General features: G+C 50.3%; 6 protein-coding genes across 6 annotated transcripts; 2 read left to right on the top strand and 4 right to left on the bottom strand.

The window, feature by feature from the left end:
- The first annotated feature begins 362 nt into the window (after nucleotides 1-362).
- Nucleotides 363-6,051, top strand: PV06_09291 (uncharacterized protein). The gene is made up of 2 exons (XM_016410725.1): nucleotides 363-781; nucleotides 836-6,051. The coding sequence occupies exons 1-2, from the start codon at nucleotides 717-719 to the stop codon at nucleotides 5,823-5,825; spliced, it is 5,055 nt and encodes a 1,684-aa protein (XP_016258532.1). The 5' UTR covers nucleotides 363-716; the 3' UTR covers nucleotides 5,826-6,051.
- Nucleotides 6,052-6,068: 17 nt separating this feature from the next.
- Nucleotides 6,069-7,961, bottom strand: PV06_09290 (uncharacterized protein; the record flags this gene model as incomplete). Its single annotated transcript, XM_016410724.1, has 6 exons — nucleotides 6,069-6,122; nucleotides 6,240-6,491; nucleotides 6,673-6,725; nucleotides 6,817-7,077; nucleotides 7,153-7,531; nucleotides 7,626-7,961. 6 exons carry the CDS (start codon nucleotides 7,959-7,961, stop codon nucleotides 6,069-6,071), a joined length of 1,335 nt encoding a protein of 444 aa, XP_016258531.1.
- Nucleotides 7,962-8,728: 767 nt separating this feature from the next.
- Nucleotides 8,729-11,071, bottom strand: PV06_09289 (uncharacterized protein). Its single transcript, XM_016410723.1, has 2 exons — nucleotides 9,205-11,071; nucleotides 8,729-9,152 (listed from the first exon to the last, which is right to left on the bottom strand). Exons 1-2 carry the CDS (start codon nucleotides 10,037-10,039, stop codon nucleotides 8,917-8,919), a joined length of 1,071 nt encoding a protein of 356 aa, XP_016258530.1. The 5' UTR covers nucleotides 10,040-11,071; the 3' UTR covers nucleotides 8,729-8,916.
- A 214-nt stretch (nucleotides 11,072-11,285) lies between these two features.
- On the top strand, nucleotides 11,286-12,879 carry PV06_09288 (uncharacterized protein). The gene is made up of 3 exons (XM_016410722.1): nucleotides 11,286-11,593; nucleotides 11,651-12,362; nucleotides 12,419-12,879. The coding sequence occupies exons 1-3, from the start codon at nucleotides 11,349-11,351 to the stop codon at nucleotides 12,518-12,520; spliced, it is 1,059 nt and encodes a 352-aa protein (XP_016258529.1). The 5' UTR covers nucleotides 11,286-11,348; the 3' UTR covers nucleotides 12,521-12,879.
- Nucleotides 12,880-13,088: 209 nt separating this feature from the next.
- PV06_09287 (uncharacterized protein) lies at nucleotides 13,089-15,085 on the bottom strand (the record flags this gene model as incomplete). Its single annotated transcript, XM_016410721.1, has 8 exons — nucleotides 13,089-13,271; nucleotides 13,367-13,406; nucleotides 13,529-13,563; nucleotides 13,626-13,776; nucleotides 13,882-13,911; nucleotides 13,999-14,531; nucleotides 14,617-14,704; nucleotides 14,789-15,085. The coding sequence occupies 8 exons, from the start codon at nucleotides 15,083-15,085 to the stop codon at nucleotides 13,207-13,209; spliced, it is 1,239 nt and encodes a 412-aa protein (XP_016258528.1). The 3' UTR covers nucleotides 13,089-13,206.
- A 7,126-nt stretch (nucleotides 15,086-22,211) lies between these two features.
- PV06_09286 (uncharacterized protein) lies at nucleotides 22,212-26,064 on the bottom strand. The gene is made up of 5 exons (XM_016410720.1): nucleotides 25,679-26,064; nucleotides 25,313-25,605; nucleotides 24,138-25,247; nucleotides 23,641-24,036; nucleotides 22,212-23,557 (listed from the first exon to the last, which is right to left on the bottom strand). Exons 1-5 carry the CDS (start codon nucleotides 25,912-25,914, stop codon nucleotides 22,581-22,583), a joined length of 3,012 nt encoding a protein of 1,003 aa, XP_016258527.1. The 5' UTR covers nucleotides 25,915-26,064; the 3' UTR covers nucleotides 22,212-22,580.
- Between the last annotated feature and the right edge of the window lie 490 nt (nucleotides 26,065-26,554).

The raw sequence follows: 26,554 nt of genomic DNA, 5'->3' as shown, positions 1-26,554 counted from the left end.
GGCTTTTTGCCTCGGTCAGTGTGTCATGACCCGCCTAAAGCACGCGCCCCAACGCCCCCAATCCACCCCTGTTTGGCCTTTGCTTCCGGGCGTGTCGCCGCCTAAGAGGCCCCTCATGCCGTCACTGGGTTCGCCTAAATAGGTCTCCATATCCGTGCCTGGCTCTCCTAATATTGTCAGCTGCTCGGCCGTTCCACGGACACAAGATGCTTTTGTATGGTTGTTCGTATACAGTCTAGACTCAGCGTCATGATAGAAGGCATGATCCGAAAGTGGCGTTGTGCGTCAATGTCGGTTAACTCAGTTTGACAGAGGACTGAGGGACGGACAGCCAGGTACAACCACTCGTAGGTACCTTAATACCGTGTAATCAAGGCTTGCATTCGCTTATCACGACTGACTTGGCTACAAGTCGAGTTGTTGTGGTTGTCAAAGACAGCAAAGACCACACGGCCTGCGATTCCCACCGCCAGTGCCATAGCGCCTGCCCCGGATTTTTTCTTCCCGCCTCTTGAGAAGATCATCTCAGTTGCCGTCTGTACATTCTACATTGTTCATACTATACCAATATTTCATCCTCAGCACATCCCGAGCTTGTATATTACTCGATCTGTACCTTCTATTGCCTGCGCTCGACATGCTCGCCGATTTCCCCGCATCCAGGTGAAGCAGCGGTGGACGTTCTTGGACATACATACGAAGAAATTTAATGAAACATGTTTGCACAGTGCAAACCACCAATCTGGCGCGTCGATGACTTGACACCATGCTTCCAGGCAGAGTACGTCCTAAATTCATTGATGAGAGCCGGCTTTACTAACCAAGAATCAAACAGCTACCTCCAGACCCTCTTTCCACTGTTAGCATGTGCACTATCCGTCCTGTTGTTACTCCTTCAAATAGGTCGCCAGAGACTGAAAGCCCAACGCCGGAAAGCGTTCCATAACATCCTGATCAATGTCGATGACGATGAAGTCTCGACAGAGGAAGAGGAGGATGAAGATTCGCTGGCAAGGCTCACGCTTCAGAAGACGCATAGTCGTGGTGCTATGTCCATCAAGGACGTTGATAGGCCGACCGGGGAGGTCTTGCTAGTCACAGTGGAATTCTTACTGGTATTGACTCAGCTGGTGGTCAACATTGTCACCATCTTCGACTCATCGAACCGTCGAAAGCACGCTGCCGTCGCCGAAACCGTTGCCTCTGTCTACCTTGCAGTCCTCGCTGGAACTCGCCTCCTGGCTTCGACCACGATTTGGGAATCGCCAGTCAAGAGCTTATGGAGCCACAGTGCAGCACTATACCTTACACAATGGCTCAACACAGTTTGGGTGTTCCGCTCGGCACTTCTTCACCCCGTCGACCGACTAATGCAAAGCATGACGATCGTCTCATTCAGCATCACGAGTGTGCTGGTGGTCATTGCACTTTGTTCACGAAAGGGAAACAAGGGTGTTTTGCTCGAGTATGAAGGCGATATTGAACCGTCCCGAGAACCCTTGGCTAGCGTGCTCTCCCTAGTGACATTTTCCTGGGTCGATCCGATAGTGTGGAAAGGTTACAAGAAGCCTCTCGATCTCGCAGACGTATGGAATGTTTCTTTGGCCGATAAGGCCGAGACTGTTCTCGCCCAATTTCGACAAATTGCGCAAGCGCATTCACTCGCTGTCCGGCTCTTGTTGCACTTCAAGAAGGATTTACTCATTCAGGGCGCATGGTGCATGCTGGCCAGCATTTTCATGTTCCTGCCCACCCTCCTTCTCAAAGCCATTCTGGAATATCTGGAGAATACCGATAGAATCCCACGAAGTGCCGCATGGCTGTACGTTGTGCTCCTTTTCGCTACTGGAGCAGTGCAGGCCGTTAGTGATGGTCAAGCATTGTGGATCGGCAGGAAGATCTGTATTCGACTTCGCGCCATCATAGTCGGTGAGATCTATTCAAAAACGCTCAGAAGAAAGGCAGCAGCAGGTACAGACTCCGAACAAGAGAAGATTCCGCCCAAATCCAAAGCGTCTCTCTCTCTCAGGTTCAAATCAATGCTGAAAAGCAAAGGCCTACGCCTTCGGAAGAGCCCTGAACCTGAAGCTACGCCATCAAAGGCTGGTAATACTCGGACCAATAATGGCACGATTATCAATCTCATGTCGATCGATTCCTTCAAAGTGGCCGAAATCTGTGCCTACCTACACTTCTTGTGGGCCGCAGTTCCGGTCCAACTTGTCATGGCCGTTGCATTGTTGTACAAGGTTTTGGGCTACAGCTCCTTTGCAGGCATCGTCATGATGATATTTATCTTGCCATTGAATCTCTTCATTGCCAAATCATTCCAAGCTGCGCAGAAAAGGATTATGACTGCCACAGATGGTCGGATCCATGTCACAAATGAAGTCTTGCAAAATATCAGGATCATCAAGTATTTTGCATGGGAACAGCGCTTTCAGAACAATGTCAACGAGAAGAGACACATTGAACTATCTGCCTTGTGGCGGAAGTATGTGCTGTGGGCCAGTGCAGCTACTATCTGGAGTGGAGTACCCATCTTGATCACATTCACGTCTTTCCTCATTTACACTAAGATTGAAAAGCGACCTCTTGTCCCATCTGTCGCCTTCCCGGCCCTGTCAATGTTCTCTCTGCTGCGAATACCCTTGGACCAACTTGCAGACATGGTGGCCCATGTGCAGGAATCAAAGGTCTCGGTAGACCGTGTTGAAAAGTTTCTGGACGAAGAGGAAACTGAAAAGTATGTACAATTGCGACAGAGCAGGAGAAGAAGTATGCCAACCACTCGAATCGCCCTTGACAATGCAACATTAACATGGGGCATTTCTGAGAGTGATGCTGCCGATGCTTTCCGTTTGATCAACATGGATGTGGACTTTCCTCTGGGTCAACTCAGCGTGATCGCTGGCCCAACTGGTTCAGGGAAGACATCTTTACTCATGGCACTGCTTGGTGAAATGCAGCTACTTAACGGACAAGTTCATATCCCAGGAGGTTCTGTGCGACAAGATCTGCGACCAGACCCCTACACAGGTCTGACTGAGAGCGTGGCCTACTGCGCACAGCAAGCATGGCTTGTGAATGCCACCATCAAGGACAACATTCTTTTCGCGAGTCCCTATGACGAAGACCGTTATCACGAGGTCATTTCTATTTGTGCTCTTGAGCGCGACTTGGAGATACTCGACGCTGGTGACATGACTCTGGTTGGCGAAAAGGGAATTACCCTCTCTGGCGGTCAAAAACAGAGAATATCCCTCGCAAGGGCCATCTACTCGAATTCTAAACATCTCCTGCTGGATGACTGTCTCAGCGCGGTGGATGCACATACGGCGAAACACATTTTCGAGGAGGCTTTGACTGGCACCCTGATGACGAACCGGACCTGCATTTTGGTTTCGCACAATGTTTCCTTGACAATTCCCCTGGCTAGTCATGTTGTTGTACTAGACAACGGCAAAGTTACCGCCCAAGGAACGCCGGAAGAAGTCGCAGACTGTGGCGCACTCGGTGAAGAATTGCTGAAATCCCGCCCTGTATCAAGAGCAGCGTCTCAGGGCCCTTCAAGAGTCTCTTCCAATCTCGAGGAAGAGACTTCGAAATTGTCCGGAGGTAACGGCCATGTTGGCCCAGGATCACGCATGAGAGATACCGCCAGGATCAAAGCCAAACTCAGTAAGGCAGAAAAGGAATTTGTCGATTCTCGTCTAGAGGCCAAAGCAACTGGAAGTGTCAAGTGGTCGACTATCAAGATGTATCTGCAGGCTATGGGCCCTTGGTACTACTGGATTTTTGCTGCCTGGGGCTTCATTGCCACTCAGTTAGGCTCTGTTGCTACCAATCTCTGGATCCGGCAGTGGGCGAATGCTTACCACCTGCGCCAGACCGATGGCGCCCATGCAGTCGTTCAAGGCATACATCAAACAGCAGTGGTATCTCCAAAGTTGGGTGGTGGATTTTACCAGCTTCCGCAGACTCTGGCCAATGCAGGCACGCTAATGGTTGAATCGCTCTACCACGTCGATGCGTGGTACTATCTAGGTATCTACGCTGTGATCGGTGCTGTCTACGTCTTCATCTGCTTTGCAAGGGAGTTAATCCTCTTCTGGGGCTCGAGACGTGCTTCCTGGCAGCTGCATGAGAAGCTATTGACAAGCATTCTACGCGCCAAGTTCAGATTTTTTGATTCGACGCCTTTGGGCCAACTCACCAATCGATTCTCCAAGGACATCCAGGCATTGGACCAAGAAGTCGCGCCTGTTGCGATAGGCATGCTTCACAGTGCTGCTTCTGTCTTGACCATTGTGGTGCTTATCTCAGCAATCACTCCGGGCTTCCTCATTCCTGGCTTCTTCATCACCATTATGTATGTTTTGACTGGTCTGTTCTATATTCGATCGTCACGCGACCTCAAGCGCATAGAAGCCATTCAACGAAGCCCTCTATTCCAACATTTCGGAGAGACTTTGTCTGGTGTTGTTACAATTCGGGCTTACGGGGATGAGTCGCGTTTCATCAATGAGAGTCACCTCCGAGTCAACACTCACAATAGGCCGTTCATCTATTTGTGGGCCACCAATCGATGGTTAGCATTCAGAATCGACATTGCTGGGGCTTTGGTTTCCTGCTTTTCAGCTATGTTTGTCGTTCTCAACGCTGGCAAGATTGACCCCGGAGCTGCTGGTCTGGCACTTTCGTATGCCATTACATTCACCCAGAACGTGCTATGGTTGGTGCGACTCTATGCTTCAAACGAACAAAATATGAATGCGGTTGAGCGACTCCAGGAATACATTGATGTTGATCAAGAGGCACCAGCGAGCATTCCGGAGACACAACCAGCTTCAAATTGGCCAAGCCATGGAGGTGTGGAGTTTGTTGGGTACACCACGAGGTACAGGCCTGACCTCGATCCTGTGCTTAAGAAACTTACATTTCGCGTCGAGCCCGGACAAAAGGTTGGTATTGTGGGAAGAACTGGTGCTGGCAAAAGTTCGCTCGCTCTGGCGCTCTTCCGTGGGCTGGAAGCTGAGGAAGGGAAGATTCTTATCGACGATGTTGATATCGGTCTCATTGGCCTTCAAGATTTGCGTGAAGCCATTACAATTGTTCCTCAAGATCCGACCCTTTTCAGCGGTACTTTGAGGAGCAATTTAGATCCATTCGAGCTCTTCACAGACGAGGAAATCTTCACTGCACTTCGGCGAGTTCAACTCATCTCCGGACCAACGGATGGCTCGCAACGTTCTGGCTCCGAAACGCCAAATCTGGTGTCGAGCAGGTCTCCTACACTTCGAGACAGTTCCATCCCTGCAGAGAGTCATGCGTCCATATCCGGAAATGGGACAATCAGCTCGGGGTCGACCTTGACACAATATGCGACCAATTCCAAGGATAACAAGAACGTCTTCCGAGATTTGTCGTCCCCTGTTGCAGAATCGGGTTCCAATCTCTCACAAGGACAGCGACAGCTGTTGTGTCTTGCCCGAGCATTGCTAAAAGCACCGAAGGTTTTGGTAATGGATGAAGCCACAGCATCGATTGACTATGCTACGGACTCTAAGATCCAAGACACTTTGCGTGAGCTGAAGAACAACACCATTCTCACCATTGCACATCGCCTGGCGACAATTGTTGATTATGATCGAGCCCTGGTGCTTGATAAGGGCGAGGTAAAAGAGTATGCGTCCCCATGGGAGCTTATCAACAGGGAAGGTGGAATGTTCAGGTCGATGTGTGAGACTTCTGGAGATTTTGATGCCCTGTACGCAGGAGCGAAAAAGGCATGGCAGGAGAAGAGATTGATTGATGACTCTTAGCGAAATGGGACGCCGCACACATGGTCGTGTCCAGTCACCTAATTTGATCGTTTCATAGCGTGGGCGGTTACGTTGTATTGAATGTATAGAGGCTTAACAAAAACGTGGGGTGGCGGTGGTCAGTTTACCCATTTGTATAGCTTAGGATGCATATTGTATGTACATATGATTGTCCTCGGGACAAAGGAAATAACTAAAGGCGTCATGCCGATTGCGACTCCCTTGATTGACTACTTAAGACTGCTAAGATTGTCGTGTCTTTTGGATCCATTCAATAGCTTCGATGAGGTATGGGATCTGTGAGAAGTGAAAGGTGGAGTGGTTAGTCGAGCCCTTACTTGTCTCACACGATTACGGAGGACTCTCGATTGTTTCTGGTTTGGGGGGTTAAAGGACGAGTGAGTGAGGACTTACAAACTTGGCCGGATCCTCGGTGGCGGGGAAATGACCCAAGCCCTTCATGGCCTTGAAATTGGCCCCCTTTATCTTTTGGGCTGTGGCTTCGCTCATCCGGGGGGTCGTGCTCCAGTCGTACTCCCCCGTGAGGAAGAAGATGGGACACTTGGAGACGTCGATCTGCGCCACGCGGTCACGGGCGTCGAAACCGCCAAAGTAGAAGTCCAGGTCGCCGTGGAAGATGCCGTACGCCTGACCGGAGTACATGTGCTGTGTTCCGTGAAGTTCAGGGTCAGATCACCCACTTGTCAAGCATCAAGGCAGGGAGGGCAGAGTATGGAGTACCGAAAGTAGTAAGGAGGGAGAAGGGGAAGGAGGAGGGGAAAAAAAGGGGAATACGAATCGAATCAGGGCAGAGAAAGATGGGTCAGAGAGTACAACTCGTACGTACCCATATCAATTGTTTATTTACCAAAGGACTTTTTGGTGCCATCATGCCGTAAACTGTCGGATTCATTAGCCACCATGGTCAACGGCGGAAGAATGTCGGTTTTCTTTTTGTTTTTTTCTCTCTCTCTAGGGTCTGGATACTCACTCCAATCGGGATTGAACAAGGCTTGATTCACCACGGGAGATTTGTCGTTGAACTGTCGGTCCATGGTGAGGTAGTCACACCCTTGGAGGGGGATGGTGCCGCCCGCGCCGACTTCCTCCGCTCGAATGGCCACGGCGACACACACTTGTCCCGCCATGCTCGCTCCGCAGACGATGGGCTTGTCGAGCTTGAGGGTCTTGATGACCTCTCGGATCGTACCGACGTACGCTTCTTCGTTGTTGGTGTGGTTTCCTGGGATGTCTGTTTTGTGGCGTCAGTGGAAAGTGGGAAAATGGAGATGGGACAAGAGGAAGAGGAAGAAAATGCACAACATACGATTACTACCAGGAAAACTTCTTCCGTGAGCCGGTAAATCGAATGCAATCATCGTACACTGTTCTCGCATGCGTGAATCATTCATCACACCATGATACTGGCGACTGTCACTTCCGGCCGTGTGCAGGAACACAATCTGTTGAGGGCCGGTGCCGGACGTCTCGTAAAATACCTTTGACCGACCCCAGACAGGTGCGTCGATGTAGATGTACCGACCGGTAATGTGGTCCTCGTCGGTCTCGGGTTGGTGGTCGGTCGGGAGAGGGCCGTGTTGACCTTCGCGTAGCAATTCGAGAAGACGAGTCGCTAGATGGCCGTACTGGGCGAATTTGACTTTGTCTCCTTGCACACCGACGCCTTCCTGGACGATATTCATGCCCTGTTTTTCGGTGCAAGTTGTGGTGAGTAACAATCCACAACAGGGGGAGGGGACGGAGAGTGGGCGACGAAGGTTGGGGGAGGACTGCACGTACCTGAAGTCCTACGAAGCTAGTATATGGTGCCTTTGGGTCGGCGGCAAAGAATTTCTCCCACTGTTGAGGTTGGGCACAAAGAACAAAATCCGCCTTTGAACCTGGGCCGGTGGATGTGGTGGTTTTGGAGCCAGAAGTGATGTGGACCAGAATGGTTTCTTCGCTCCCTACCGATTGCACGCCCATCGTGACAGGTTCGACGATGGCGTTGGTGTCGATGAACGCTTGCCATTGTGCGTCGTTGTCGAGTGTCTTTTGCAAAGAGGAGACTGACTTGGACATTGCTTTGGGCAGTGATGTCCAAGAATGGGCTGTGCCGTTGGTAGTAGTAGACATGATGTTGGAATTATTAGATGTAGATACGGAGTGTTCGAGGTTATGCCCAGCAGAGAAAAAGGGATTTGATGGGAATGTATATGAAGATCCCTACTCACGGAACACTCGTGATATTTGAGAACAACATCTTACCCGTTAGACATGCTAATGCCACTTTTGACTTTGTACTCCGCAAGATGATGACTTCTCCAGTCATGTCATGGAACTTGGTGTCCAGTGCACACGGTGCATATTGCTGGGTGGACTTTCTTTTGTTCCCGACCACTCACTCAACCTGGCACTCCTAATACCCTCGGAGGTTACGAGGTATGCGGGGTCAGACAATGACGACTGATCCATGAGACGGTTCCAAGGACCGGGATAGCTGTCCATCAGAACTTTGGACATGTCCCCCGCAACAATCATGCTGACGACCAGGTGTATCGTTTGAGCTTCTCTGGAGGGGAAGTTTTGATGGGAGGAGATGAGCGGAACGATGAATTGGAGACGTTAACCGAGGGTGTCGGTCCGGCCATGACTTGATTTGTGGAAACGGACCGTTCAAACGGACCGTGGGAACCGTGAGAGGATAAAGAAGAGTAGCTTCATCAGTCTCGCCCAATCGCTAGGCCATCGATATGGAAGCCGCCGAGTGGTGAAGATGTGCAAAACCCGGTCGAGTTCCAAATCGTGGGTGTCGGCGAGGCTGCGGTACTCACGAGGCTGTGTCTCCATCTATTTATCTTGATATCAATCATTCTAGCGAAAGAACTTGGATATTGATCATACTTCACATCAAAACTCTGATTCTGCATTGTACATCATGCGTATCAGCCTAAATTATACATCATTCCGAAATGAACTGTCATGGGGCTTTGTCGTATCTCCTATCCCTCTCTAGCACTTCCCTCTTATCCGCAAAAGTGTCTCACTCCTGTGCTCTTCTTTCAACAAGAACATGTTCGTATATATTTTCCTAAGCACGGTAGGATCGAACGACTCGCATCTTGGCAGGTGGAGAGTCTGCACCACCATCAGGGTTAGTGACAGTTCCCGCAAATCCCAGGAGAGTGTTCCATGTGTCGGCGGTGGTCTTGTCACGGGTGCCGAGGGCTTCAATTTGAGCTTGAGCATCGCGACATAGTGACTTGGCTGCATCGTTGGCCTTGCACACGTTGGTCAATTGATCGCAGATACGGTTGGTGATGATGTCTGGAGAAAGTCATTCAATCAATCAGTACCAATGCAGTGAAAAGAAACGCACTAGGGTTCAAAGCCTCCTGTTGTCCCTGGGCGACTAGAGGGTCGATTGGCAAGAAGGTAAATTCCGTAGCAGGTCGACCACCAAGTCCACCTTCAAACTTCATGGTAGGCTTGCAGAGACCAAAGTCGGCTCCTGCTGTGCCAGCTGAGGCATTCCCAGTCGTGGCAGCCGTAGTAGTTGTTGTAGCAGTTGCAGCTGCAGCAGCGGAGGTAGTGGCCGAGACAGCGGCAGAACATGCAACTGCTGCAGCAGAGGTAGCCACGGGAGCAGAAGAAGTTGATGCAGCTCCAGTACCAGCTGTAGAGTCACCAGCGGCTGCCGTGCCAGTAGTGCCAGTCGAGTCTTGAGTGGTGAAATTGGTGAACCCATTCTCGGACAGGAGATCGGCCACACTTTTGCCCGTAGCATCCAATGGGGTAGCTACAGTCTGAGCAGACAGAGCATTGGCGACGTCAGATCCACCCACAGCTGGGTCGATCAAGGGAGTGATGCCACGGAGTATATCGGTTACTGGCAAAGTTGGATCGCTACAGATGGTAGGGATGGACTGTGCGAATGGATTGAAGTTCTTTTCGGCGGCAACCAGTCCAATAGCAGCAGCAATCGAGTCGGCTCCGGTTCCAAGTTCACTGATAATCTGATCAGCTCGCTTGAGTTTGTCACAAGCGTTTGTACCGGCAAGCAAGTCGCTAACGGCCGCACCAGCGATGGTTTGCGCGTCACCCGGGTTACCTCCTTGGACGGCGGCAATCGCTGGGATCGGGACCTGCTCCTGGCCAAATCGAGCGTGAGCAATAGCGATAAACGCTGCGAGGGCAGTGGCTTGGAAATGCATTTTGGCGATTTGAACAATGCTAGAGTCCAGATAAAGACTGAAAGGCGAGATTGGAGATGTGAAAGGAGAGACTAGCTCGCGAGAACAGACGCAGAAAACAATGAACCGACCAGCGGATGAACAAGAGAATCCAAGAGAAGATGCTTGTGGTGAAGGTGATGGTTTCGACTTTCAAAGACATCCGCACTCAACTTATATACTTGCATGAGCCTTGACAGCCATCCGGCCTCACCAAATAGTCCACCACGGCTCTGACGAGCGGAGTGGTCAAGCTTGCCAAGATAGCTGCTCTCAACCTGAAGGCGAATGTGTCGAGAAAGCCTTTATAGAAGTCCTGCCAAGGAAGCACTAGGGTGTGTTCTGGAGTCGATAGCCGTGCAAGCGAGCGAGAAACAGCTCATTGATGGCGTCATATCCATTCGGTGACCTGATGTTTGCTGTATTGGGTGGACAACAAGAGCTAGGAAAGGCCGATGGTAGAATTGACGGTTGCGGGCAGTATTGTCGGCCAGAGTGGTCGTTTGGGAAGAGGACGTTGATGAGGCAAAGGTTGTCTCAGGTAAGGCGGGTGGTTTCACGTGCAGGCTTAGCTTAAGCCTAGCCTTGTCTAGCCCAGGGAAGTTCACAAGACCTTGGTGAAAGATCAAATCGTACGAGTACGCAGCTGAGGGTTTAGATGGGTGTCCCTGTAGCTATGAAGCCACGATCTCGAATCTGCGAGAAGTGGTCCGTATTCTCCAGAAACCTCGCCATGTGGACATCCCAACAATGTTTCATTTGTTAGCGAAACACCCAAGAAGCGGCCGCAGATGAGCCGGCCGGTTTAGTAGTCATTGTGCACTCATGAGATGAACATGTTCAGAGATATATGCAATCTAATAAGTGCATAGGGAGAAAATGACTCAGTGGAGGTTGTTACAGTACGAAAGATGGGAACTGGCGTTGTTCGATGCTTCCAAGCTGATCGTTGTTGAACACAAGACGAATGATCCGATGCAATCTTCAAGAGATTCAAGATGAAGACAAAGTAAAAGCACTGGGCTTGCTCATGAATCGTATGCAAAACTTACAAAGTGTTCCGTGGTCGAGTTTGTCGTTCTCGATGTGACAAAAGCAGCGGGATCCTCCAACATGTGGACTCCGAGTGATACACTAACCATGTCAGGTTATTTCTAAAACAGCGTGTTCCAAGTTCCTCATTGGAATTTTTGTGAAATCCATCTGCAGATGAGCTTCACATTTGGATCGACCACTGGCCATTGCATACGACATCTCACACAGGTCGAGAGACGCTTGCAGAGCTCTCACAATGTCAACGTCAAACTTTTCCATTCGCCTCGCTCGAAGCTGGAGGAGCCTTAACACTAGCAACGTCTGCAATCGTTGTCTGCAGACCCGGAGATCGGTCGCAACCCAAGCATCCACAACATCAGTAGACCCCGAGCTCGAAGAATTATCCTCACTATCCCAGACCGCGGACCTCACGGGCCAGGTTCAAGATTTTGATCCTGTCAAGGTTGCGAAAGGCCGAAGACGACAACTCCCACCTAGCAGGTAAGGTCGAGCCTTTCGAAATGTTCTCTGCGAAGCAGCGTTAACATTTCGTTGTAGATATCAGTTCCGCAGTCCCAAATATGACCGTGGTCCTCTCCACCCTCACCAACCTCTCCCTCCCTCCGATCCGGCCAGTCGAGAATTCGTCCCGGGGCCCTTTTCCACTCCCCGACTCGAACAAGGATACCACAGCATAATCGCACCCGACTTCATGACAATGTGCTACCAACACACACCTCCAGGTTTCCGTCCCCTCGAAAAAGGGCCTCGGCTGCGCCCGTGGTTAGGAGACTCGCCTTACTTTGCAAACAGACACCTCAGAGGTCCCCGCGGTGGAGATGTGCTGCGTCTGCTGAGAAAACCAGTCACGTTCCGAAACGTCCCCATGGTCGAACGGATCACGGTGCACGCGTACGTCAAAGAAGCGTTGAAAAGGGGATCCTCGCACCTCCACGTGGCAGGCATGGTAATGCAAGCCATCACGAACCACCGGGTCGAAGTTCACCGCTCCAGAACAAACGAAGCCACCTGGGGCGTCATCAAGGGTAAGCCGTGTAGTTTGACGGTGGACTTGAAGGGAGAGGACATGTACCATTTCCTCGGGAAAATGATCGACGTCGTCCTGCCTCGGATCAAGGATTGGAATGGTGTACGAGCCACGACTGGAGACAACAGTGGAAATCTTTCGTTTGGATTGAACCCAGAAGTCGTTGCTGGATTTCCAGAGATAGAAGTCAACTATGACGCTTATCCCGGAAAGATGATTCCGGTATGTTTGAATTTCTGATGCCAGTTCCAAATGGTGATATTAATGGTTGTTCACAGGGATTATACATCACTATTCACACCACCGCCACTTGTGACAAGGACGCTCGACTTCTTCTCCAACAACTTGGCATTCCATTCTACGGCAAGATTGTGGATTAAGTTGTGTCATTGTGGTATTACAACCAGAATGATCAATTATCAGAGCGGCGACGAGAGCTACAGAAGTATAGCTTCTCGAACCGTGTTATGCATCGTCTAGAGACTAGGTACCTAGCAGAAATCTAGTCTCTGGCACCGACATTATATTCCTGAATGGCTTCCATCCCACTTATGCAAGAAGATGGCAACCATTTGACTATTGGAAAATTGTCCCCGATCGAATGTCCGGTCCAAGGAACGGGGACTTTGTACAGATTTATGGGACTTTGACATGGATCTTATATCCCAAAGGTGAAATGTCTTGAAATATAGATGGCGTCGAATGCCATGTAACAATAAAGATCTTACCAAGTTCTCTCGGGATAAATGTATTATCAATGTTGAAGTATTGTCAATTACTCCTGGCCCGGTATGCCTCTCGTTCGTGAAGCAACAACACAATATATTGAACTAGGGTTGTCCCTTTTGTATGAAGCTACACGGTGATGGAAGTCATGGGAACTATTGAATATATATATTTCATCAAGGTACGTACTACTGTGTACCAAAGCACAGCTTGTCAGCTACTCGGGAAACAGTGCATATGACACATGCTCGTCCAGATTTCTCAGTAGATGAGCCCACGACAAAAGGGAATCCAGTTTGTGTCTCTTCTCCGTCTGCAACTAGTTGGAGGACCGGACCAATCATTGAAGGTTTTGAATAATTCCAGCTTCGACTTGTGCCCAGAGACCGAGGATCTTGAGATCACCTGTGACCGAAGGGAAAGATAGTGATTAGCACACATTCCAAGGTACGCAACTCCGAGCAAACCCGGTTTCGTCAGGTGGCAGGGGCTAGACTTACCGAACGGAATGATCTGGCTTGCAATGATACCGCCGATGCCCTGTAAGGAAAGTAAAGAATACGTCAGCGAAAGAAAACAACTAGACAGGGATCAAGACCCAAGGACTGTGAATCCTAGTCGGAGTGATGAGTAAAAAACAAGAAAAAAACCAAAAGACATACTCTCTTGCGATCGGCCCACCAGAATAGATTCGGAACTGTTGCGAGTACTGTCAGCGAGAGTCCAGACCGCGGTTTCCAAACACTGGCAAAAACTTACGACCAGCCCACCATCCTGTACCTTCACTATGGACAGCGGAATCCTTGAGGTGAAGGAAAAAGGTCAATCCCCATCCCTGCGGGACGTCGTGAGGTTCCGGGTAGAGTTCTGGAAGAGCGTTGGAGTACATTTTCTTTGGTGGTGCGACGCCCTATGAAAACCGAAGAAAGGGGTCAATATGCGGCCTTCGTTTTAGACGCCAGTCACCATCCGGGAAAGGTGTAATATGTTATGGTATTCATCTCCACCTGCTTACCTGTCGACCAAAGTTTGGCATTTCTGGAATCTAATCGTTTTGAAAAATCCCCCTGGTCAGCAAAATGAACACAGCATAGTGTTGGTGTATAACAATATCAAAAGTCAAGAAGCATACCTGATTCGTAAACATGGTATCAATGGTTTCCTTTTTGAGGATCCTAGATCCAGTACCTGGATGGACACCGTCGTTCAACAACATTGCAATGATCTGGCAGTAATCGGTCGGGCGTGCGAAACAACCCGCACCCCCGGCGTGGAAGGTGGTGTCGATCTCTTCCTTGGTGGTCGCGAAGAGGGGACGCCTGTTGAGGTGGCCGTCCGGGTTGAGCGACAGAGTGCCGTCGGGAGCGCGGGCGTTCATGTAGGCCAAATCCGCCTTCATCGAGTCCGTGGGGAACATGTTGATGTTCTTGAGGCCCATGGGCTTGAAGATGTGCTGTTGGAAATAGTCGTTGAGTTTCAGGCCGCTGACCCGTTCGACGAGTTGACCGGCCCAGTCGATGTTGATGCCGTACTCCCACACCTCACCAGGTTGGTTCACGAGAGGCTGGGAGAGGTAGTCGTGGTAAGACCCTGAGAATTCGTCGATGCCCAACGGGCCGGCCCAGTCGTTGAGACGGTCGTCGAAGAAGGCATAGGCGAACCCAGCTAGACCAAAAGTCAGAGGCTCCAAGGTCGAGATTTGTGGTGGTCTCAATCATCACCAGGGGACGTCGTCAACGGTCAAACTTGCCTGTGTGAGAAAGGAGCATCCTCAACGTGATGCCTCTCTTCTTTGGTACCAGTTTGCCGTCTTGCCAGACTTGTACGGCTTTGAGTTCCTGTTTACATGCAGTATCAGTCAGTACTGCTGAAAGAGATCTAATTGGCTCATCATTGCCTCCTAGAGTTGTTGCATTACTCACCGGTGCAAGTCTCTCCACCAAGGCAACATCGTCCAATGCCAACTTGCCTTGTTCAACAAGCTGCATGCAAGCAACGCCGGTAATCATCTTCGTGCAGCTCGCAATCCAAAAGACATTGTCCATGGTCATGGGCTGACTCTTGCCAACCCCGACCTTACCAGATGCATGCTCGAAGATCGACTCGCCCTGTTTATTGACAGCAGCGAATACGACACCCGGAGCACCTGTGGCGTCCGAGGTCAGGGCATCTATCTGAGATTTTAAAGACGGTATGGCTTGGGAGGCAATCTTGGCCATCTTGACTCTCGTTGAGTATCGTTTCTTATAGTCCTCGTTCTGCTCGTCTGCTTGGGGTCAAGGAGTGAAGTTATGATTTGATGCAAGAAATCTTGTATGCTTCCAATCTCTGGGTATTTGTCCTCTGCCCAGCGATCGTGATCAAAGGTGCTACTTGTAAGAACAGAGACGAAGCGGGGGAACTGAGATGCTTTTGTAACTCGTCCTACCAGCGACTATCCGCAATCGGCTGGACGGAGCCAAACAACAGGTTCAGCGGAGGTCTGAGCTTCGTCAGTGAAATCCATGGCGGAGCCCAAGTCCCTCGTAATGTCTGACTGGTCTAATCCCGATGTGATGTCTTGTTCATTGGTACACGAACCCCTCGGATCCGCAAGGTACGAGAGAAGAAGTGAGGGGGAGGCGTGGAGGAGGAGAGAGACTAGTAGTGTAGACGGATCGTGGATGTGAGTCTCCGCATCACAATTTCAAAGACGGTGTTGCGAGACTCGTTGATGGATCGCGCCGAGGTTGTTTGGTCGTTCCACCTACATGCGGCTGTTTGGTATGTCTGCTAATGAAGACCCCAAAATGACCCGGCGGAAGCGACAAGATGTGGCTCTGATGAGTTCTGAGAGTTGCTGTCCGCGAGCTCTGACCTCCATAGTCCGGGATAAGTGTGTCAGCCTCGTCGACTCGACCACTCCACAATCAACGATAAGTTCTCACATTACGTGATAACTCCTTTGTCATGAAATTTAGGTATAGATATTATATATCTCGAGAAGATTTATAGATAGAGAAAGGGTATATTTCGTCTCTCCACTGTTCTTTCCGTCAAGTTTGATGTTCGGCCCCGGTTCACCAACCGACGTCGTGCAGTAGGCTGTTCTGAACCTTCTGCACCAATCTTCGTCGGAATCTTGATGGTATGTCTGGGCATGAGCCCTTCTATGGGTGGCCTCTCACATATCCACCATCTTGAGCGTTAGACTTGTCAATTTCACCGGAAATAAACACCTGAACAATGTCTGCTAAGGCTCTTGCAATACCACCTGTTCCTAGTTTCCGTAGGATGCCCTCTAGAACGCAGAGGGTACCTGCCTTCACTTCTGCAGGGTTTGCACTTAGAATTCGGTCAAGATCGGAGATAGCATCATTGCAGCTCCCCATTGTCAAAGTGAAAGTAGGCGAAGTCGGGTTGTCGCCTTCTCGTAGTAATCTGACCTCGGGGTAGGACTCGAGAGAAGGGTCTGAGCACACCGAAAATGTCCACTCGTGCTCCTCGGCCTCAACGTATGGCAAATACAGCATGTAACAGTACCAGCACACTGCCGCAGAAAACAAGATGCGAGCAGTATGAATAGGGAAAAAGGAGCCCATGTTCACTGCAGTCATGAGGTTCTGCAACAATAGCGCATGCAATAGGCATCTTTTACTGTCTGGAGAAGCCACCCATGACAAAGCATAAGACCTTGTTGAGTCAGATATTGTAGCTCCTTCTCGTCCAATCGCAAGCTCCAAGGTGTCCAAATCCGCCGTCAATTGAATGAAGGAATAGTGCCATAGTGGCAACATGGTGAACGGAGCCTCGGGTTGCATCGAGGTGGTTCCTAGTTCTCGAAATGGACCTGGCACGGAGATGTACCATGAAACAAGATCCGACTCAAGCTTCTGTGCGTGCGGACGAGTTAGGCACCCCATATGGCGAGCTTCGATGATGGAAGGACTGATTCCAGATAGTCTCGTGTATATGTTGAGCATATGATCCTGAGCAGGCCACGCAGTAAGAGGTGTCTGTAGATCGGCATTTGAGACATCGCTATCGGCCTCTTTTTCAGTGAAGCTACCAGTCGATAGTTGGTTAGCTTGCCTCAGTCTATCCCGCTGCTCTGCTTTGTATCTTGTGGCCCATATGGTAGCTGTTGGAGCGGAAAACAGCTCGGCCGAGGATGCGGTGGGCAAAGAGCGAACGTTGTGTCGCAATATTGGATCGTGGTGAAACAATGCTGAAATCTCGGCATCATGGATGAAGAGAACCAGTGCGATCCGTTTCAATTCTTCGTCTCTTGCCCATCTCCTCCAGGTGTCATTGAGCTCTTCGGGAGTCAGATCTTCGCCAAGCTCAATTGTAGGAGTATCTTGGAACAATTTGCTATGTCGAGCCACCGATATGAGGGATCCATGGAAGGCTGCTGCTGTTAACAAATGAGAAGGATTGCCTGAGAGAAGGGCAAATGTTTGTCCAATCATGGAGGTCTTGAGGACATTCCTGACATTTTCAGGCCTGGGAGAAGGGTTTCTATCCCAGGTAGCAGCCAGGATAGCCTTGTTCACCCGTTCAAACAGCATGGCACCGGCCTTGTTGGCCATGGCTGAACCTAGCGAGAGGCTTCCGCCGCTGCAGATTGAAAGCACCAGGAGGGCGTTGGCTCTTGTCGGACGAAAACTCGGGCTATGAATAATTGGGAGGGTGACGTTAAATCTCGTAAAGAATAAATGTATACACAGATTCTGAGCCTAGATTAGCAATGGCCAACGAAGTGAGTTGATGTCTTACCAGAAAATCGATCGAGGGGAGAGGTTCGTCAGATGAAGGTACTCGAAGCCTCCCCGCCATATTCACACGATATATTTCGTCAATGCTGGCGTCGCTGGTGGAAGTTCCGTGGACCGGAGTGATAGCGCCTGAACCTGAACCGGCCCCATATTCAGCGTCGACGCTCCTTATTTGAGTGTACCAAATGCTTCTCAGATCTAGAAGACGTGGCGGTGTTCGTGTCTCGATATCTGGTTGGGTTTCCAAAGCTGTTACCAAGTCGTTTTGGTACTCGAATGCGTGGTCGTGCTCTGGTACGAAGTCACCTTCAGGAAATCCAAAAGCAGCAAGGTCAAAATCGCTGCCCAGGAGCCAGTCGGCAGAATTCTGTGCATCATGTACGCCTGAAAAAGCTACTCCTTGAAAGGAGGTGTCATGGGTGTATACCTCTGCAATCTGAGAGCGATATGCACCATCAGTGGTGTATGTGCCCAAGACTGAAGGCAGGCTTTGTGACGTTGCAGTACCTCGGTTGACTGTGAAGTTCTGATTGTCTGCAGAATGCTCAAAGGAAATATCTCTAACAACTCCCTGATTATTCTGGGGCTTGGTATCTGGCAGGAGCGATAGAATGTCATTGTCGGCGTTGTCATACTTGGAGCGCTGTTTACTCAACGTTCTGCGGTGCTGACTCTGACTGTGCGGATCCGGTATTCCAGAGCCAGGTCCACACGGAGGGAGGAATGTATATTGAGCGGGGATATAGGATGGTGGAGGGGTGCTCGCAGAACTGATACTTGGCTCGGTCTTGTTTCTGGCCACTGACTCACGGCGTGTGGTGTTCTGGTGAGTTCTAGCATGGCGTAGAAGTGTGTCACTGATATATTAGGGGCTTTGATCGACTCATCAGGCAGTGTACCTACTGGCGTGGATAGGATTTCTTGCAAATATCACAGCGGAAAGGCTTCTCTTTGGTGTGTGAACGAATATGTCGATGATAGTGGTCTGCCTTTGCAAATTCCCTCTGACAATACGGGCATTGGCGTGTTCGCCGAGGGTTTTGCGTTTCTTCGTCGGAATTCGATTTGAATCCATGACTGAGGTTGAACATGGTCGTAGTCTGCTCAAAACAGTGACTAGCTTACCAGGCGTTTGATTTACTGCAGACACAGTTCTGAAGAGGATAAGGCAGAACTTGAAAAAGGACCTGGGCACGACCGTCGAATCTGGGGAAGAACGACTTAACAAGGCATTAAACCGAATTGGCTTGGTTCCCCGCTAAACTTTGGGGCTAAAGGCGATATTACTGGCCTATATCAGCTGTAACCTTTGACTAACGCACTTAACAAGGTGGGGCATCTTTCAACGTTTAGAATCCCCGGCATTTCCAAAGACACCGATTTTCACCGTGGTAAATAAGCATAACACATCGCTGTAATTTCACGAGCTTGACTCCTTCATCCAACGGACGGAAGTGTCGCCATGTTGTGGCTCTAGCTTCCAATGGCACTTGATCTACCCTTGTTCCCTGAACGACTAGGTTGTCACGCCTCAGGCTTGGACGGGCATACTTGGGCTAACCCCAGTTCGAGACTGGGACTTCGCACTTGACCGTTTCCCATCTTCTGGTACGTAGTTGGTGCCTGTAAGAAGGCACTCGCAAGCCAAACCGACCGTCTAGTGCTTTATCCACAATGGCTACAAGATCACTCCAAGGATGCCTACGCCTACGGTGGGTTTATCACCGATCGAGGGTCACCTGCTGTGATGGGAATGCCAGGAGTAGCCGTCTACTCCGGGGTCGCCCCCCAAACCGGCTTGAGAAAGCTTGGAATCGACGGTTGGACCCCATCAAATGGTAGCGATTGGCCAGCCCCGGATCAATTCGCAGAACGCCATCTTAGCGCCTGGACCACTTATCTTCGGGACTTTTGTACTCGTCGTTGCCCACGAGAGTCACTTGCCAGTGTCAGTGCTCGCCGGATATTGAGGCAAAATACTTGTTCGGCTCTCCACCGAAACCTTTTGCGAAATCAAATCGGCTCGGAACTCCACACTTTACCCAGCAGAGTGGCTTCGGCTAGACGGCTGCCCTGACGAATGATCCAGCATTCGATTGACTATGCGTCCAGCCTTTGACCCAAAGTGGCATTTTTTGGACAAATCTGGAGACGCATTCCCGCTCGTCTAGGGAGATGTCTTTGACCACGGCCTCTCAGAACCGCCTTTCTACTGCGCATCAAGATGTTATTGCTTTTCTTGGTGGCGCAACGGCCACTAGGGACACAGTCGATTGACAATTTCGTCGCATGACCGCGGGAAAGCTCAGCGAGGGGGGACCTGTGCAACCCCTCGATGTCCACAATAGGAATGGATTAGGCTGGTCCAAGTTGTGGTACGAGAGATATATATACTCTTCTTCCTCCGTCGAGAGAGGTCACAGGTCCACCCAGAACCTGTAAATAGATCAATTTGACGGTGGTCTTCCTTTTCGCCCACAGAAAGTGACCGACATTCAAGATGCTCGTGATTGTAGCCACTGGATTGCTAGCAGCGGTGTTTTTCTGGCAGGTGAGTACATTGAAGAAGAGCGTGGTGCATGAATCCCAAATCCTGGAGGCCCTTCTTACACCTAAGCAGATATTTTCCAAGGTGCTATTTTCTCCGCTGCGCAAAATTCCTGGCCCGTTCATCGCAAAGATTACCTCGAAATGGCTCACGATGGTCGATATGGCGGGTGACCGCACGTCGGCCATTCACAAGCTTCACCAAATATATGGTTCCACGGTGCGTATCGGGCCTCGAGAGATCTCCTACTCCAACGCAGAGGTCATCAATGAGATCTACAGCCAACAGACGCCGTACATGAAGGCCCCAATCTACGAGACCTTTAGCCTTCCTCCGATCGGCATCTTCTCCCTGCGAGACAAGACGGAACATTCTCAGCGCCGGAGACTCCTCAGCCATGCTTTCTCACAAGCCAGCCTCCTAGGCACGGAGCCACTGATAAAAGATCTGGTTGGGAAGTTGATTGCCCATATCGAACGCGGTCGGGGGAGACCGTTGGACGCACTGTTGCTGTTCAGGCTGGTGTCATTTGACATTGTCGGTTCGTCATACCTCGTGCGCTTTCTATTGTGTATACCCGCCAAAAGAAAACCAGCTTCTCCTCAGCCCCTCTGCCCTGACTTTTACCCGACTTGCTGATTCCTGATCAAAACAGGTGAACTCTTCCTGGGCCAGAGTTTTGGCGGTCTAGATCTGGATGCGCCTAAACCTCCCCAGTTCCTCAAAGACATGGACTACCAGTTCATTCTGAGTGGTTTGGAAGCCAACTTGCCCGGGTTACACTGGATCCTCGCCTTGTTGCGTACGCGGATCCCTTCAGTGGATCATTTCCTAGGAGCCCGTCATCGGATTCACGAGGTTTGTTGTAACCCCTTTTCCCGAAATCGATCTCTCCCCTTCTTCCCACTCCCAAACCACAAAGAAGAATAAAACACGTCCGGTGTATACATGGTACGAGTACCGACTGACCTTTTCCGGGGGTCGGAATCAAAGTATGGTGAATACGCTTTCAATCAATACATTGAACAACACGGTCGCAACTCGGGCCGCAAAGACCTCCTCACCAAGATCCTGACGACCAAAAGTAACGACTCAACGACGATGATGATGACCGATCGAGAAACGTGTGCTGAAGTAGGAAATATGGTATTTGCAGGTACAGGTAGGTTGTTTCCCCCAAAGGTCCTTGTGTTGAGGATACGATCCTCGTTTTTAAAGTAAAATTCCGTCTAACAGTTGAATTGTTCTGTCTTTACAGACACCACGAGCACGACACTGACGTACCTCTTTTACGAACTCGCCCGGAACCCGTCGTGGCAGACGCGCCTACGAACCGAACTCGCCCGAATTCCGCATGACTCCTTGGACGGCCAACTTCCCAATTACACTTCCCTCTCCGACCTTCCAATCCTCGACGCCGTCATCAACGAGGCGTTGCGCCTCCATCCAGCCGCCCCCGCGAGCTTACAGCGAGTCGTCCCACCTGGCGGAAAAGTGTTGAACGGTACCTTCGTCCCCGAGGGGACCGTGGTCTCCGCGCAGTGTTATACGACGCAACGTGACCCCGTGGCGTTTCCGGATCCCGAGATGTTTCTACCGTCGAGGTGGTTGGACACGGACCTGGAAAAGAAGACCAAGGAACCTTCGGTGACGTCGCTGTTCATGCCCTTTTCGCACGGGACGAGGGCTTGTATAGGCAAGAACCTGGCCATGATGGAGTTGAAACTGATCACGGCTTCCGTGGTCCGCAGGTTCAAAGTCGAGATCGCACCGGGCAACACAGAGGACAGTATGCTGATGAAGGATCATTTCCTTGCCATTCCAAAAAGTGGAAAGTGTGATTTGATTTTCAGGGATGTTTCAGACTATCAGCTATGATAAAATCAGTTAACAGTGCGTGAAAATCAAGACCACGCACGTTTGTTGATACTACTCGGTATAACATATGAAAACCATCTTGGGATCCTGGAGCGAGCAGACAACGTCGTTACCAAAAGGCAAAGCGGAAAAAGATTGTGGTAGTATTCATTCCATTAGACAGTAATTGTCAGTATTTCTTTCTCCTGACTCCCGAGCTTCCTCCTGTAATAATGGTGGTTCAGACGTCCCTGTTTCGTCTTGATGTTGTATCCGTTGATTCTTCATGGTTCTGTGTCCAGATGTGTGTGTGTCTGTATATATGTACAAGTGCCCAATTGGTAAAGAAAAGGGTAGGTAGGTAAGGTAAGTTAAGGTAAGTAGGTGGAAAAAAGAAACAGACATCCAAGGACAACAAGGGCCCCATCATGATGTGCATTTCTTTTTGCTTTGTTTTGTTACAAGAGTTCATTCATTCAACATCAATCAGCATCAGCCGACGAAAATAGTCTTCGTTTTTGGCCAACATCCGCCGACCCTGGGGGACACTAATTAATACCTCAACTTGTCAATATCAAAGACGAGTCTAGGTTCATCCAGGTTGATCTTAACACCTCCATTTTCGTCAACGGTCACGTATTCATCAGTAACACTTATGAATTTTTTGGTGTGTTCGACTTCTTGCTTGCTGATGCCAGCTGGGTCCTTGGGGATCCAAAGCGTTGGAGGCTTGCCCAGGTACGATGGAGGCAAGTATATATTTTCCTCAACTTCAGGAGGGTATTTCGGTTCGGGGAGTTCTTCCGGCACCCACCCTCTGAGGATGGTATAATCCGAGTACACTTCCGGATGGAGCCACCTGATGAGCCAATTCGACTTTTGGCCAAGTTCAGGTCTGATCCAACGTCTGAAGAAAGAAGCGGTGCTGGTCAAGTGAGTCCGAATCTCCGGATGGTCCTTATTGAATTTCTTTTTCACCACGTCCGTGATGCCACTCTTCAAAGTGTCGGCCGCTCCCGTGGCTCCCTCAACGACTGGGAGGGCTCCCCTGGTCGCCCCTGGTTCGTGGACCGGTCCATCATCCTCTTCGTCTACTTCGTCGGTATATTTCTCAAGGTCTCGAAGCCACGCCGGTTCTTGGTAGGTGCGTGGAGCCGATGATTCACTCTCGGGAGGGAAGAGGGTATCTTTGTCTTCTTCGACGGTCAAGGTTCGGGGGAGGCTGCTCAGGAACGGACGGACGGCATCGAGTAGCGAAACATGAACAAGAACCGTAATCACGAGTAACATGGCCGTCAAGACCAAGGGCCCCAAACCACCTCGGAGCGAGAAGAGCCCGATCATGCAGACTTCGGAGAAATACAATCCCAAAATCATTTGGAGGAGGGCTCGAGGATAGACGAGCCCTTTGGTGTCGACTTCGGCGTCGTACACAAACATCAGATTGTAACGGTATACGACGTACAAAAAGCCAACACCGACGGCGGCGAAACCTAGAACCACAGGGGCGATGAGGGCGTAACTAAGTGCTAAAAGAACACACATAATGGTAAGTATATTTGTTCCGAAAAAGAGAGTTGGTGGGAATGGAAGCAAGAGTAAAAAAACTTACTAATGACCCCCAGATTGGTATAAACGGGAAACACCGAACCCCAATGGACTCTTTGAAGTCTGTGCCAACGAGTATATATCTTTCGTGGGTTTGCCAGGAACTTTTGCTGAATGTTGAATTTGAACAGGGTATATGGTTGAGCGAGAGCGATGGCACCGATGGCCAAGCTCTGAATGAGAAAGTAAGACAGGTAGAAATTCGAAGCCTTCGGCAAGTTCTGGGACAAGAGTGATTTGGCCGTCGTGGGATCTTCGATGATCTTGGTGACGGCAGCCGATGCTGCCGACGTTAGTGTCGTGATGAGAAAGACTTGGACGACTTGGAATGCAAAGTATGCGTGCTGGACGAAGAGTTCGATTCTGGTCAGAGTCGGAACTCCAGATAGTCGTGCCATGTCTGTTGTTATTAAACGATGATGGTTAGCTTAATTTCTACGCACCTGCTCAAACAGAGACTTTTTTTCCCACTTCACAGCAGCAGACAATTGGAAAACTCACATCTCAATATGCCCGGGACGATACTCATGAGCAAAGACAGCGCCACGGCAGGTAAAACACCGCTGATCAAACCTTTGACCACACTCGGGAGATCTTTGATCCAGTGCAAAAAGGGGACTTTGGTAGACAAGTAGGTAATGTTGGAAATTGTCCCCACGGCCGCCGACGGAATGGCCCAGAAGATGATCATCGCCGTGATGGCGGCGCGGATGGAGAATTTCCGCACGATGGCTTCCCACCATGCCATGTGCAACGACGGCCAGATGATCTCGAAGGGTCTCACGCCGATCAGCCGATGAGACATGTGCAAGGGACGGTGGTGCGTGAGGGTCTGGTAGGCGTTCTGTGCGTCGGTGTGCGTCTCAAACTCGACAAAAACCGAAGGCATCATGCTCTGAGGACGAAAGAGTTGGTGACGGCGGACGACGTTGATTTTGGAGTTGAGTTTCTTGATCTGGTTCCTCGTCCATTTGATGGTGTCGACGCGCCGACCGTAGTTCGCGATAGGTCGGTGGTGGGGTCGAGAGCTATGCGATAACCATTGCCCTGCCACGGAGCCGTTGACGTTCGGTAGGATCAGTTCGAACTTGCCACCTTGGGTGCTGGTGGAGCTGTTGATGGTGCTCGGAGAGTTGGGACTCTCGGAGACTTGGATCGTCTTGGATCCATCAGACCCTGCCGCGGACTCTTTGCGAATCTCATCGGAGCTCTGTTTCAGTTGAGGAGATGCAGGTTGTTGTTGCTGGTCTTGGCCCTGATCCTGATCCTGGTCTTGCCCCTTGCCCGACTTTCCTTTCTTGAGCACTTTCGTCCGGGCGGCATTTGCCATCTTGATGAGAGAAAATTCGGCCTTCTCGAGTCGCATGGCAGTTTGGTCTCGCTCCTTGACCAGTCTTTCGAGCTCTGCGGTGCTTTGAGGGATCCATATCCGCTTTACGGACTTTCCGAGAATCCATTTCAGTCGTTCTTCATCGAGGTACTGCCGCGGTACATTCATGTAGAGAACAGTTCGCGATGAGAGCCGATCGGCGTAGAATGGCGAGAGCAGATATGCTTGTCGGAGATTGATGTAGAAGATGCATTCTCTCGAAATCATATACAAAATGAAGACTTGTGATGATGTTAGTATATATCTAAAGTAGTAGGGTGAGAACCGACGGTCCAATGTGGCATACCAAAATAGATCCATGCCAGAACCGCATGGGCATAGAGTCGCCGAGGATCTTTAATATTCCCCATGGTCAACAGATCCAAGCCTTCGTTCCCTCCTCCTCCTGTGGCATGTAACGGGAGCAGGATTGGCCATAGGAGGCCAATACCAACGAGACATATCACTCCCAATACCTTCAGAAAGCGGAGGAGAAGATAGCCATCAAAGGACGAATGGTTCAGCACATGCCTCGATGGTAGACGATAGAATTCCGGGATCCATTTGAACCATCCTGTCGACAGTGGCTCGGTTCGTTCACTATCGGGTATTCATTAGCAGTGCTGTTGTTGCACGGTATAACCGTCGTAGATGAAAGAGCGGGCAAACGTACTGTGGCTCGAGACTTTTCAAGATACTCCGCGGGGCATACACCCGAAGGAATTTTCTGCGGGCGATTACGAAGATTATCAGACACACACCGAATAGGATGAGAACAGGAACGAGTGTCGCAACCAGATTGCTCGTCGCGGATGAATTCGAACCCTGTGCGATCCGTGAGAGCCCCGGACTCGTGTGATTGTTACGGGCAGACCCGGTCCGGGGGTCGTTGGCGCCGAGATCAGCCATCCATTGAGTTGTTGAAAGGTTCAGAGCTCCAGGTGATACAGGGCCTATGAACGGGTCGCGCCTCTCCGGATCATGAGAATAGGGACCATGCGGGAGGATCAGGTGTATGTGTGTATATACTTCGTGAGATAAGAAAAAATAGCTTTTAAGTGATCTCGAGTGATGAAAATAACCGTCCAAGAAAAAAAGGCTGAAAAAGGTGATTGAAGATGTCAAGTATCCGTTTGCCGTAATGGCAAATCGTAGATGAACGAGACAGACCCCGGTCAATCTGGTCTCGACAATCACCGCCTGGCGTATCGTTTCACCCACACAGGCGTCGTTTGTAGGTGGGCGGATCAACGACCCAACGTTCGGCTAGTCTTTAGACCGTACACTAGGTGCCAATAGACTGGGTGAGGTCCACCGGGAGGCAATCCCTTGAACCCCTGTAAGCCGTGTACTATGTGTGTGGCATCGATGCCCATAGACTCGTAATTGCGCGGCGAATGGTCCAGACCTTCACGTAAAGATTTTGTGGAATGTGCCGGCTTAGCATCAGAGGGCCAATTTGACAACCAACCCACAGCCAGCCTTACCTTTTCCTACGGGCGTCATTCAACACCAAGAAGGATTGGCAGCAGCGACCAGACCAGCACTA

Source organism: Exophiala oligosperma (genome assembly GCF_000835515.1).
Source record: "Exophiala oligosperma strain CBS 72588 unplaced genomic scaffold supercont1.10, whole genome shotgun sequence".
Lineage (NCBI taxonomy): Eukaryota > Fungi > Ascomycota > Eurotiomycetes > Chaetothyriales > Herpotrichiellaceae > Exophiala > Exophiala oligosperma.
This window is presented reverse-complemented; position numbering and strand designations above follow the sequence as displayed.